This window comes from Siphateles boraxobius, unplaced genomic scaffold (genome assembly GCF_051911475.1).
Source record: "Siphateles boraxobius isolate OS27281-9 unplaced genomic scaffold, OSU_SipBor_1 13, whole genome shotgun sequence".
NCBI lineage: Eukaryota > Metazoa > Chordata > Actinopteri > Cypriniformes > Leuciscidae > Siphateles > Siphateles boraxobius.
This window is the reverse complement of record NW_027508733.1, coordinates 998,269-1,011,388: the sequence shown is the minus strand read 5'-3', so window position 1 is coordinate 1,011,388 and position 13,120 is coordinate 998,269. Positions and strand designations below refer to the sequence as shown.

At 39.5% G+C, this 13,120-nt stretch overlaps 1 protein-coding gene and 1 pseudogene across 3 annotated transcripts in view; both read right to left on the bottom strand.

Moving 5' to 3' along the window:
* LOC143735704 (uncharacterized) overlaps positions 1-12,321 on the bottom strand; it is a 224,720-nt pseudogene extending 212,399 nt beyond the window's left edge. Inside the window, exon 1 of the transcript XR_013203284.1 lies at positions 12,296-12,321. The product of XR_013203284.1 is annotated as an uncharacterized LOC143735704 (transcript). The remainder of the gene's footprint in view (positions 1-12,295) is intronic.
* LOC143735705 (uncharacterized) overlaps positions 1-12,342 on the bottom strand; it is a 153,731-nt gene extending 141,389 nt beyond the window's left edge. The window contains exons 1-3 of one of the 2 annotated variants that reach the window (XM_077225875.1): positions 12,296-12,342; positions 10,667-10,967; positions 5,759-6,874 (exon numbers count right to left, since the gene is read on the bottom strand). In XM_077225875.1, the coding sequence (XP_077081990.1) occupies positions 5,759-6,874; positions 10,667-10,715 (1,165 nt within the window). In that variant the 5' untranslated portion in view covers positions 10,716-10,967; positions 12,296-12,342. Of the gene's footprint in view, positions 1-2,010; positions 2,240-5,758; positions 6,875-10,666; positions 10,968-12,295 lie in introns of those variants that run through there. The other variant, XM_077225877.1, reaches the window with a different exon arrangement.
* Positions 12,343-13,120: the final 778 nt, after the last annotated feature.

Below are 13,120 nucleotides of genomic sequence, written 5' to 3'. Positions count from 1 at the left end.
TAGTGAGTGCAACATGGATAACGAATTACAAGCGTTACTGACTTTGATGTCTTTGTTAGCAGCTGTTGTGCAAGCAAATTCTGCATTTTACAATGCTATAACTGCCTACATGTGCCGGAGGCAAACTATTATTCGAGCGATCTATGACAATTCCCGTGTGCAGCGGCGGTCCATGAAAAGAAATCTCTGGTCTTCGACATTTTCTAATCTTTGCAGAGGTAGCTAACGTTACTTGCTTCCTCATCAAATCTGAGGAATAGTCCATCCGTTTCCTGTTTACACCGGCACGCGCATGCACAGTGTTGGAGAATGGTCACGTGATCCGAGTTTTCAGTCGTTTTAATGTGGACGGAGATCAATTCTAATACGCAGCTAAAACGCTGGTGTGGACGGAGATCGTTTTCGTTTTAATTCTCCGTTTTTAAACGAAAACGCAGTAGTGTGGACGGGGCCTTTAAATCTTACCCAGATACAATAGTGCTATTTTCTGATTGGCTAGGGGAGACGCGCTTGATTCCATAGTGAGAGGGGTGCGGCCAGAGAAATTTTGGGCGCTGCGGCATATTATAAATTTATTATAACGTTTTTGCTTTATTTGAACAAAGCTTTATGCTGGCGAAATTATTTTTCAAAAGTTTTTTGCATATGGCCTGTTGAGGCTTTTTTTTGTTTGTTTGTTTTGGCAGTTTTGCCTGTTATGGAATGCATCACTATTTATGTCTGAGCCTAATGTTTAATATTTTTTGAAGTGCAATTTTTATTTACATCCATTTTATTATTGTTTTTGGTATTTATTCAAGTGCATGTTTTGTTAACAGAGACTGAGAGTCCATTGCTTTTATTGTTTTTGGTTGTTTTGTTCATTTATTGCGGATATTTAAAATGTTTTCTGTTTTCAGTGTTAAATAGTCTTTAGAAATAAAAATGTATTGATCTTTGAAAAGGTGTACCTGCATTATTATGCCATTATCATTATTTTAGATGAAAAACCTCTCAGAACGACAATAGTATCGTTTATTATCAATATTATCGTTTATCGCAATAATTTCTTGGACAATTTATCGTCCAGCAAAATTTGTTATCGTGACAGGCCTAATGGTCGACTCACTTTGGTCTAGTCTGTCCAAAGGACATTGTTGCAGGAGTCTTGTGGTTTGCTCAGATGCAACTTTGCAAACCAAAGCTGTGCTGCCATGTTCTTTTTAAAGACAAGAGTCTTTCGCCTGGCAACAAGAAGCCCAACTTGTTCAGTCTTTTTCTAATTGTACTGTCATGAACTTTAACATGCTAACTGAGGCCTGTAGAGTCTGAGGTGTAGGTGTAGACCGCGCTGGATGGTCTGACCTTGGGGTGATTTTACTGGGACGTCCACTCCTTGGAAGAATGGCAACTGTCTTAAATGTTTTCCACTTGTATATAATCTTCCTCACTGTAGAACGATGGACTTTAAATTGTTTGGAAATGGTCTTGTAACCCTTCCTCGATTGATGGGCACAAACAATTGCTTCTCTAAGGTCATTGACTAATTGCTGAGTCTTTCGTCCTTGGCATTGTTTTAACACAAGCCTGAAGGCTCCAGAGAAGCAGACTACCAACAAATTTTGTTTTTATAGAGTTGGTCAAGCTTGATGATGATCAATTAATCAAAAGCATTTGATTAGCAAGGCCTATCTGCTTCTTACCCTCTTATTTCCAATGAAAGTAATAAGGGTGTACTTAGTTTGTCACTCATGGCTTCTCCATGTTGGCCCAGTTTTTTTTATAGTAATATATAAAGTGTTGTTGTTATTCTGAAGATGTATTTACCTTATTTTAAGAACCTGCCAAGGACCAGGTAATTTTTTTTATATCCCGATATGAAAAACAATAGAATTCAAAAGGGTGTAACTTCTTTTTTACACGATTGTAGAAAATGTCTGTTTTGTCCTACTACATACACTAAAAATGGTGAACTGCTCTCTATCCTTATTGTACTTCAGCATCAATGAAAAATCAGGAATAAACACCAACCTCTTTGTTCTTCCATTCTGCAGTGTTCTGGATCTGTCATGTTCTCACTGTCCTTCAATAAACTCTGTGTTTGCAGATTTCAGCTCTTCCGGATGGTTTGATGCTCGTCTTCACTTGTAGCTGATGGGAATATTCCAGCATTTATTGGTGAATTGCAGTGGGAGGAGCTTCGCTGAAGGAGGAGGAGCTTCACGGAAGGAGGAGGAGCTTCTCTGAAGGAGGAGGAGCTTCACTGAAGGAGGAGGAGCTTCACTGAAGGAGGAGGAGCTTCACGGAAGGAGGAGGAGCTTCTCTGAAGGAGGAGGAGCTTCACTGAAGGAGGAGGAGCTTCACTGAAGGAGGAGGAGCTATACTGAAGGAGGAGGAGCTTCACTGAAGGAGCATATGATCTGCTAAAATCACAGAGTATTAAAAAGAATTTAAGTATTTATGTTCATCTATCCATCTAGTAAAGAAACTTTAGTAAGTGTTTTAAACTTATCATTTTTATTTCTAAGAATATAATCCACATACTTTATTCCTCCATTTATCTCACCTCTCATTAACAAAGGCAAAATCTTATAAACAGAAAAGAGGGTACAACAATTAACAGGTGCAAAATATAAATGAAAAAAAATGAGTGAACAAACTTGTTGAATAAATGTGTAAATTTAAAAGAAAAAAATAATACATTGACTGAATTTAACTTAACTTGTTTTTGTTAGTCGTTTCAGTGTTATTTGGCACATGGTTTATTACAGATTAATTAAATAAAGGCTGTAAAGGGAGGAATTTGATTACACTATTTCAGATAGCCCGTCGGGCAGGCTGGTTATGCATGTTGGTAGCCCGACTGGAAAACACAATAGCCCCAGGACGACCGGCTAGAGATTTTGCGAGCTATGGCTATATAACATTGATTCATTTTATGTACATTTCCTTACCTGTCTAATAAAGTACATGCAAGAGCGGCATCTCTGTCAAGTTGAAGTTTGTCGCGGACACGGAGCTCTCCGCATCTCAAAAACACCACGCCGATATTAATCCTTGTTTTAGTTCTCTTTTTATCCTAAAGTCTGCTTGCCGTGGTCCATAATGTTTAAACGAAACAACAACATAGTGAGCTTGCCACTAGACGTTACGCAGTTGTCCAAGTCTGTCGCCATGGTTACTATGGCAGTACAAGCGGAAAACGGGGATAACGTGGATATTACGTCATTGACAGGTGACAAGGGACGGGCACTATTTAAAATCTCTCAATTTAAAATTCTTGGAAACATTTAGGATAATATAAGTACACATTTGAAAGAAATATATAACACACTGTGTAAGTGCTTTTTGGAAATTTTGATACAAAACTCTTAAATATTGTACCTTTAATGTGGCAATTTACTTATCCGAAGACATCATAAATGAGGTGAAAACAGGATCTATTGACATGAAATAAAGAGGCTTTTCAGCTGCTCTGATAATATTGATGAGATCCAGACTATCAATACTCCTTAAACAAGCCATTCAGGATCAGCAACAGATCACGTCACTTTATTTTAAGTATTTGCTGCTAGAAACAGATTGTTTGAGTCAGAATATAAGCTGAAATGCTAAGCATGCTCAAATTACTATAATTTCTCAAATGATACAGAAAAATAGCAGCAATATAAAGATAGACACTAATGACATCCATTAACCATGGTAATTTGTCCATATGAATCTAAATATTGTTTCATTTCCTAATGACTACACTCATAAAGTAGATTGCTAACATCTTACCATTTTAGAAACGGGCAGATCATAAAACCTTCTTTAAAAACAACTGTTACGGTTAGCAGACACACAAATAGCGCCGCCGAACCCAATGAAAACCAGTCAGAAAAGACCCCGTAAATGTTGCTTTAACAAACGGTCTTACAACGAAATGTCGTGAACTGCTCACCTCAAAAGACTCCACAATGACTGAAGGAGCGCGCGAACGTATGACGTCATCACCGCGAGACGAGAGCAAATTTAGATTTAAAAAAAAACGCGCGAAATACTGTTTAAAACGGCAGAACATCTATAGTAAAAAACTAAAAAACATGTAACATTTAAAATTTATTTTTGAAAATGTGACTTTTCATCTTTTTAAATGTTTCTCTGAAGATACAGAACATATATATTTTTAATTTAACTTATCTAAATCCTTTTGGAGAACATTACAGGACTGGCTGATAAAAATAAGTGGTGGTAAATATGTGGTTGATGACGGTTTCACCTTCACCTTACAAAATATAATGTAGGCTACTATGGGATAACCAATGATTATTGTAGGTTATTTGATTTGATGAATAACATTATATTATTGGCAGAATACTTTATACATAAATGTAAATTTTTTAAAATCCTCTCCTTTGTTTATTATATTCAGAAACAAATTAAAATACTTCTTAGATGCCCTCTCTAAAATTTGTATAATCTGTTAGTATTGTATAACCTGTTTTAAGGTTCTGTTTTTTCTCTTTTCCTTATCTATTTTTTTTAAATGCTTTTAAATGTAAATACAATTATGCGATGATTTATTCTTGATGTAATAAGAATCAGCAGACAATAAAAAGATACAATGATTGTTTTTGATAAAATTATTTATTGGCTACTTGAAGCAAATAAAAATAGAAATATTGAAAACGAATTAGATTAATTTCTCTCTTTATTTACAAACAAGATAGCAGAGCATCTCAAGAGAATATAAGTGATGAAAGTCAGTTTCAAAACTGCATGATAGTATATCTCACATGTGTTTTCTTAATACACTACAAGTGGAAGAATAATTAGTTCCCTAGCCCTACTTTTTCATAAAAGAGTAAAACAACTAGTGATACATGCAGTATAAGGAAACTGAACATGTAATGCAATTCATAATAAAGCATAATGATATAATTTATATCATGAAGCAAATATATATATACAAATAAAACTTAGATATTGTCCATCTTTGAGCTGATCTGAAATTCACAGTTAAACATTTCTGGTCTTGAAAATGAATTTCATTCACTGTCACAAATTTGGATGATGTTTCTTCGTCCTGTTGGTCATTGTGGCTGGTTAGGGCAGATTTTGGGGCTGTTTACACGACACCGTTTTTAACTAAAAACTGAGAACTTTTTTAGAGTTTTGCCGTTTAATTTACACAATAACAGTGTTTTGGGTGCCTTAAAATGTAAACTTTAGAAAACAGGTTTCAAAGTGCAAGTTTTTGAAAACAATACAGTTTGGCATATTATCTTATTGTAAACACAAAAACGAAAAATGAAAAATTGAATTTACATTTGCGTGATAAAAATATCAGCATGCCTAAAATGACAGAAACCATCTCAGGAAAAACATATTTTAAGTGTTTAGTTTGGCTCATGTCCCATTAGATTACATGGAGAGCACAGGGTTTATGACTTGTGCGGCACACCCGGTGAAAACGGTGATGTCATGCGCATGTGTATTACATCTAGGCGCCTAGTGTTTCTCTACAAAGTGACATCGCCAACTACTGGTCTGGCAGCAGAATACAGCAATTTTAGTTGTTTTCACAGATGTGAGTGAACTGGGATTATTTTGACCAAATATCATCTGAATGCACAAAACCGCACAGGAAAACCGTTTCCATTTTTAGTACATCTTTGTCGTGTAAACGTACCCTCATATTGAAGAGATTTTATTGCTCGACGGTACTATTGTGTCACATTTGGTGAGGATGCGGCTTCACACTTGAAAGTGCTGGATCTGAAGATGAACTACTTACTGTGATTGTTTTTTGTATGACTGTGTAGAGAAAATGCTTGACTGAAGCTCTTCCCACATGCAGTGCAGTGATACGGTTTCTCTCCAGTGTGGATCCTCTCGTGTGTTTTCAGATGTCCTGACTGACTGAATCTCTTGTTGCAGTGTGAACACTTGTAAGGTTTCTCTCCAGTGTGAATCCTCTGGTGCCGTTTCAAATCTACAGTTGTAATAAAAGACTTCCCACATTCAAAGCACACATGTACTTTTTCACCAGAATGTATTTTCTGATGAACCTTTAAATTTTGCAGATCATAAAATCTCTTTTCACACAAAGAACATGAATGTGGTTTCTCCTGTGAATGATATTTCCGGTGTCTCTTCAGGCCTGAAGCCCACAAAAATGTTTTGCCACATTGATCACATTCATGCAATTTCTCTCCTCTGTGGATGTTCATGTGTGTCTTAAGCGTTCCTTTTTCTACAAAACTCTTCCCACACTGATCACATGTGAACGGTTTCTCTCCAGTGTGGATCCTCATGTGAACCTTGAAATTCTTTTGGTGTGTGAAACTTTTCCCACACTGATCACATGTGAACGGTTTCTCCCCTGTGTGGATCCTCATGTGAATTTTGAGACTCTTTTGGTGTGTGAAACTTTTCCAACACTGAACACATATGAACGGTTTCTTTCCAGTGTGGGTCCTCGTGTGAACCTCAAGACTTTGTTTGTATTTAAAACTCTTTCCACAAAAAGAACATAAATGTGGTTTCTCCTGTGAATGAACTAACATGTGGCTTGATAGGCCTGTAGACCTCGAAAATATTTTGCCACATTGATCACATTCGTATGGTTTCTCTCCAGTGTGGATGTTCATGTGTTCCTTAAGGTGAACTTGTTGTGTAAAACTCTTCCCACACTGATCACATGTGAACGGTTTCTCTCCAGTGTGGATCCTCATGTGAATTTTGAGGCACTTTTTGAGTGTGAAATTTTTTCCACACTGATGGCAGGTAAAACATTTATTTTCGCCTCTTTTCAGTAAAGAAATAATCTCAGTCTGTGGGCAAGTTTTTTCTCCAGTTTTGACATGATATTTCTCCTCCTCCTCACTCTCCTCCTTCTTCAGCATCACATCTGAAATGAAAGCAAAAAGGTTGAATTTTAAGGTCATGTCGCATGTTCTTAACTACACTGAACAAAATTATAAATGCAACCCTTTTGTTTTTGCAAAAAAAAAATTTTCATGCGTTTGGGTCTATTTCAAGATGTCATTCCACCTATGCGTTTTCTGGATGCGATCGTTCCCTTTTCCTCTCTGACGGTCACAATTGTTGCATTACGTGTTTGAGCTGTATGTTTATATGTATATAAATATGTATGCATATGTGCTTATATGTTCAGCATGTTGAGGCAGCTTTTGTGGACGGCTCATGTTCTCATTGCGGGAATATGATTGTCGCGGTGTTGAGATCGAGACTCGCCTTCGTCCGCGAAGCGCGAGTCCCAATTACCATGCCCCACCCCCGGGTGCCCTGTGGGATGGGTGATCGGAGAATAGTGATGGATTGATTGCCGCTGCCAAGCCAGGTGGCAAGCAACAGCGAAAGCATTCCGGAGCGGGCCGCCCAGGAATGGATGAGGATGCTTTTGGAGTTGGCAAAACAATCACTCCCTCCCCCGGGTGAGGGCCGGGTGGAGTATTTGTTGTGTGTGTGTGTCTGTTCCGCCGCTGGCTCCCTAAAAAAAAAAAAAAAAAAAAAAAGCGGAGCAAGCAGTACCCACACTTCAAAGAAAGAGCAATTTCATCTGTCCCTGGGTCCCAAGCGGGCCAGTCTGTCGGGTGTGACCCTGTATAGCCTTACACCCCTCAGCCCCCCCTTGGTCGCCAGCAGGCAGCTTGGTGTGTTCGATGACCCGGTCATCCGCCTTCTCACGCGCCCCCTGCTGCTAGTGGAGACAGGTAAGTGTTGCACAGCACACTAACACCACACTCTCCACTTTGCTGCCCCACCTCAGGCTAGGCTATCCCGCTCAAGTCAGTGATAATCATCACATTAGGTGTTGAGCAGACGTGCTCCTGAAAATCCAGTGATATTCATCACACCTAGTGTTGAGCAGGGCTCCTGACTTGTGCGTGCTTATCTTTTCCTGCTGGCGAAGGATTTGATATAGCCGCTCCTCCAGACGGTATGAAGGCTAGTTGTAAACTCGTTCTTCATGCTACTAGGTGGTGGGTCGTGACCATCTTGGCCCAAGATTGGTCTGCAGCTCCGACCTGAAAGACATGTGCTTCAGATCTCTACCTTCCGCACCGCAGGCCATCCTGTGTGTTGCGTGTGAGGGTTGAAGTATCAGTACAGAGTCCTTCCCTTCGAGTGCTCCAGAGCCCGTTGGGTCTTCAGGTCAACTGGGAGAGAGTAATCTCGCCCACGGGTTGAGTATCTCTTTTTCAGTTTTGGAGATGGACTCGGTCCAACACGTCTCTCCAATGAGAGTGTGTTCGGCTGGTGTTTGAAGTGAGAAAGGGTCACACTGAAAGAACTTTCAGAGGCTCCTGGGGTATATGGTAGATGCAGCCGTTGGCTTCCTCCATATGATGACCGCTTCAGCACTAGCTTCACGATCGAGTTCCGAGGTGACCGTGGCAGAACAGCCCACCATGTGTGACGTCCCGTGGGCTCCCTTCTCATGAAGACAGTTTCACCGTGAGCCCGGTTCAAGTGTCGGCTTACTGCGCCCTTCCCCTCCTATGGACTGGATACGTGCTCCTTTCTACTCCAGTTGAGTTCCCTTAAATCTGAACCCTGTTGAGTTCCTCCACACCCCTCCGACGTCGGACGTGCGGAACATCTGGTGTTAGGCCTACCACTTGTAAGCAGTGTGGAACCTGTGTTAGGCTGGGTCCATATTTTGCGGTCCCTACGGCGACCCCATATGTGTATTCTTCCACGATACGGCTCCCTACGGCGAGCCCGTGTCTTCCCTCGGCAGTGTCTCTCTGCCGTCACTGTCCGGTGAGTCTCCCCCCGTCTTAGGCTGGAGCCACCCCAGTGACATTCCATATATCGTACTGCCGGTAATCCGCCCAGTTCATATGTGTATTCTCCACGTTACCTCCCTCTGGGTTGGATGTGGCTTCCGCAGCGTCCCTTCCTTCCAATGTACGGGAACGCTTTCCCAGTGGTCCTGTAGGAACAGCAGTGACTTCCCTGGCCTAAGCCCTGTCCTTCCCCGCCTTGAAAAAAGCGGGGGCATCAGGAGGCTTTTGTTTAGGCACTGGAAGGTGGCAGCTTTAGGTGTTTTCAAAGGTTATCCCAATTCAGTCGGCTACGTCCAACGTTATCGACTGAAAGGGAACGTCCTGCTGCATATGCAACCCACCGTTCCCTGAAGGAGGGAACGGAGGTCGTAGTCCCCGTGCCACTACCGCTGGAACACCGCTGACTCCGGGTTACGCTCGGCTCCTCAGCGAAAAAGCAACTAGTGCGTGCATCCACTTCCGTATTTATACCCGCGCCGCGGGGGCGGAGTGTGTGATGCGAATCACGCACGCCAATTACATTGGCTGGATCAATAGTTCTCGAAGATGATAGGCTCTCTGACGCGATCCCCATTCAGTCGACGTCGACTACGTCCTCCGTTCCCTCCTTCAGGAGTTCCTTAATTCTGTTCACGAGTAATAGCCATTTTAGCAAAAGTGGCTCCTTCCACTTTGAACGTTTTGGCGGCCCTTTGAGAACGCAAATCTTTTTTTGATAATTGTTGACAATCAGAGAATCTTGCTGCACTGGTTTGGTTCCGATTGGGCAGAAAAGCAGAAAGCTTTGTTTACAAAATAAATAATAGGTTAGCAATTAAATGTTATATCGCAGCCAAGGAAACGTTTGAATTCATGACGAATGAGAGAGTTGTGCGTGAGCCCATAATTTAAGATTTGTCGGCTCTGTTTTGCGATCTGGTCACCCGATTATCAGCAAATTTAACAATATTCCATTAGTTATTCCACTAGACATGGAATCTCTTGTTTCTTTTCCCAAATGTTCACTCACGTCTCACACATTTCCGCAGGGGATTATAAACGTTACTTCCCTTGGTTCGCTTTTAAGTTGGCCTATTATATTCGCATTCTTTACTGTGGGAAAGTAGAAAATGCTGTAAGAAAGATCGCCTACCTTTTTACTTGCACATCAAATTCTTTTTAACACAGTTTGTGCTTGTTATTATACTTGGTAAGGCACGTCAAGTTTATTTGTAAACCGCATTTTACATGCGCGGGTGATTTTTATTTCCGTTTTCTCTGGCAGCGCAAAATCAAACGTAGCCTAAATGTCTTGCCCTTGTGGAACATAAAATTCGCTCTTCAAACCCTTTTCAACAAGTAGAAAACCTGAAGATAATAGAAAAGTGATGGTCTCTTTCCTGCTCGTGTCCCACATCGCTGATCCCTCTCAAAGCGCAGAGCGGTAGGCTAGGCTATATCACGCGTCTATGTGTGAAAATATAAAATGAATGTTTTTTAAATATTTAACTTTATTATATTATTTTAGTGCATATTATTTACTGATTTATTTAAATGGTTTACAGGCTTTAGTGTGATGATTCATTGACGGAAGTGCTCAAATAAACACGCTTGTCTGTTATGAAATGGATGTTTGAGCCTCGTTATTATTATTATTTTATTTCATAATGTATTTAATTGAAGTGTATATATTTACAAAGTTACAAAAAGTATGAACAAGATATAACAAATGTAAAATAAAACAGCTCAGATCATAATTATTTTGATCTTCTAATATTGTCAACTAGAGAATGTTTTGTCTTTGTATTTATTTTGTACCATGCACATAGAAAGTGTCTTATACAAGTGTCTTTCTATCCTTATTGTTCCTCATCCTCATTAATGAAGAGTCAGGAATAAACACCAACCTCTTTGTTCTTCAGTGTGTTTCATTCTGCAGTGTTCTGGATCTGTCATGTTCTCACTGTCCTTCAATAAACTCTGTGTTTGCAGATTTCAGCTCTTCCTGATGGTTTGATGCTCGTCTTCACTTGTAGCTGATGGGAATATTCCAGCATTTATTGGTGAATTGCAGTGGGAGGAGCTTCACTGAAGGAGGAGGAGCTTCACTGAAGAAGGAGGAGTTTCACTGAAGGAGGAGGAGCTTCACTGAGGGAGGAGGAGCTTTGTTGAAGGAGGAGGGGCTTCACTGAAGGAGGAGGAGCAAATCTGGCAAAATCAAGAAGAAATCACTGAGTTTGTTTGTCAGCAAAAAAAGGCCATCATGTCAATCATGTCGTTTCAAACCTGTAAGATTTTCGTTTAAATCCCTAATAAAAAAAATAAAAAAATGAAACATTAAGGATTTCTGTCCCTCCATTTAAAGTTCATTCCTCTAAAACTTGCATAATGTTGAATATAATGTATACCGGTAATAATGCAATGGTGGAATATGTGTGTATCCTGGTAATAATATATAATAACAATAATAATAAAAAGTAATTTAAAAAATACTTTATTTTGGCTTAAAGCCTCTATCGCGTTTTGTATCGAATCGTGACACGAGTGTATTGTTACACCCCTATCATCAGGTGTTCGAAAATAGAAACAAATAAAGTGTGAGAGTACACATACAATATACATGCATCTAATTTAATTGTTATGAATCTTGCTATCAATCTTTAAACATGACTGTTTGGGTTTAATCATTTGTTAATTTCAACATTTACTACATTTTAAAGATTTATCACTTAACAGTAATGAATGGACTATGAACTAACAAGAAGGCTCAAGGTATAATTAATATATTAATATTTTGTAATAAAGTTCAGCACTATTTTATCCGTCATGTTTGTTTTCATTCAGTGTCCTTTTTGTAAACTTTTTTTCTAATCCTCTATAGGTCGACCTCTAATAAATGCCATTATGATATTTACCCTATATCTAGTAGATGATCACAGTAGCTGATCGTGTCGTTTGCTCAAGTCTGTTGACAATAAAATGAGCTTAATGTGGCAATTTGCAGATCTGAAGACATCAGCATAACGAATGAGGTGAAAACAGGATCTATTGACATGAAATAAAGAGGCTTTTCAGCTGCTCTGATAACAGTGATGATCCATGAACAAGCCATTCAGGATCAGCAGCAGATCATCTCACTTTATGAAATTTAATGGTAACGTTAGAAACAGATTGTTTGAGTCAGAATGCTGAAAGCCTATAATAGTATACTCTTATATTATATTATTTCTCAAATGATACAGTAAAATAGCACAAATATAAAGACAGACGCTAATGGCATCGTTATCAACAGTTGTAATTTTTCTATACGAATCTAAATATAGTTCGATCTCCTAATAACTACATTCATAACAAAGTAACGTTACTTAACGTTAGCTGAGAACTTTCGTTTTTTATGTGAATAGAAACAGGCAAATAAAACGTTCTTCTTTAAAAATAAGAGTTTTAATTAGCAGACACAAAAATAGCGCCGAACCCGAAAAACATATTTTAAAAATAACCTTATAAATGTTGCTTTGGTAAACTGTGTTACCCACCAAATAGTGCGAACTGCTCCCATAGAAAATGCTCCCCACTTGAGACTGAAAGAAGGAGCGCGCTCTAATGATGACGCCATCACCACGAGACTCTTTAACGGGAAGTTCGGATCATTTTACTGACTCGGATCTTTGAATCTCGTTCATCAAAAGGAACGAATCATTTCCTTAAGTAATTTCGTTAATTTCAGCAGAATATAATTAAAATGTTATGTACATATTAATAGCCACATTTCCCAAACACATTGTTGATCACATTTAGAATAAGAAAAAAAAATTCAATGCAAAGACAAGGACATGGGCAAATTATGAAAAACAGAAAAAGCGCAACGTTTTATTTTGTGTCACCATCCTAGGTCGAGTTACACTACTCGAGTAACTGTATTTAAATAGGGAAACGTGGAGGGGTTTGGTCGCTTCTCTGCTTGGCCCCTATTGAATGGACTGGGCTAAGCTAAGTGCTTACAAAGTTCTCTTACGAGAGGTTCTCTCGTATTGCGTAAGTATAGCTTACGCTACGGGAAAGATTCATCTTTTCGAGATATTGAAGCCAAAAAATTATCCTTAATTTTTGTATCCATTGTCAACGCAGTGCAGCAGCTAGCAGACCTAGAGCAGGCTGTCTAGCGTGCTCATAGGCTGCCCTGCGGGAACTGCAGCAGCCTATCACTGAACCCGACGTGACGTCACGTCCAATGAAGGACATATGCTTCGCGCCTTCACAACGTCAAAGCCCGCCAATATGGGCGTGGCTTAGCGTATATAAGCAGGGTTCGTAGGCTGAATTCTCTGATTTTCATCTCTTCAGCGAAGCTCTTGCATCGC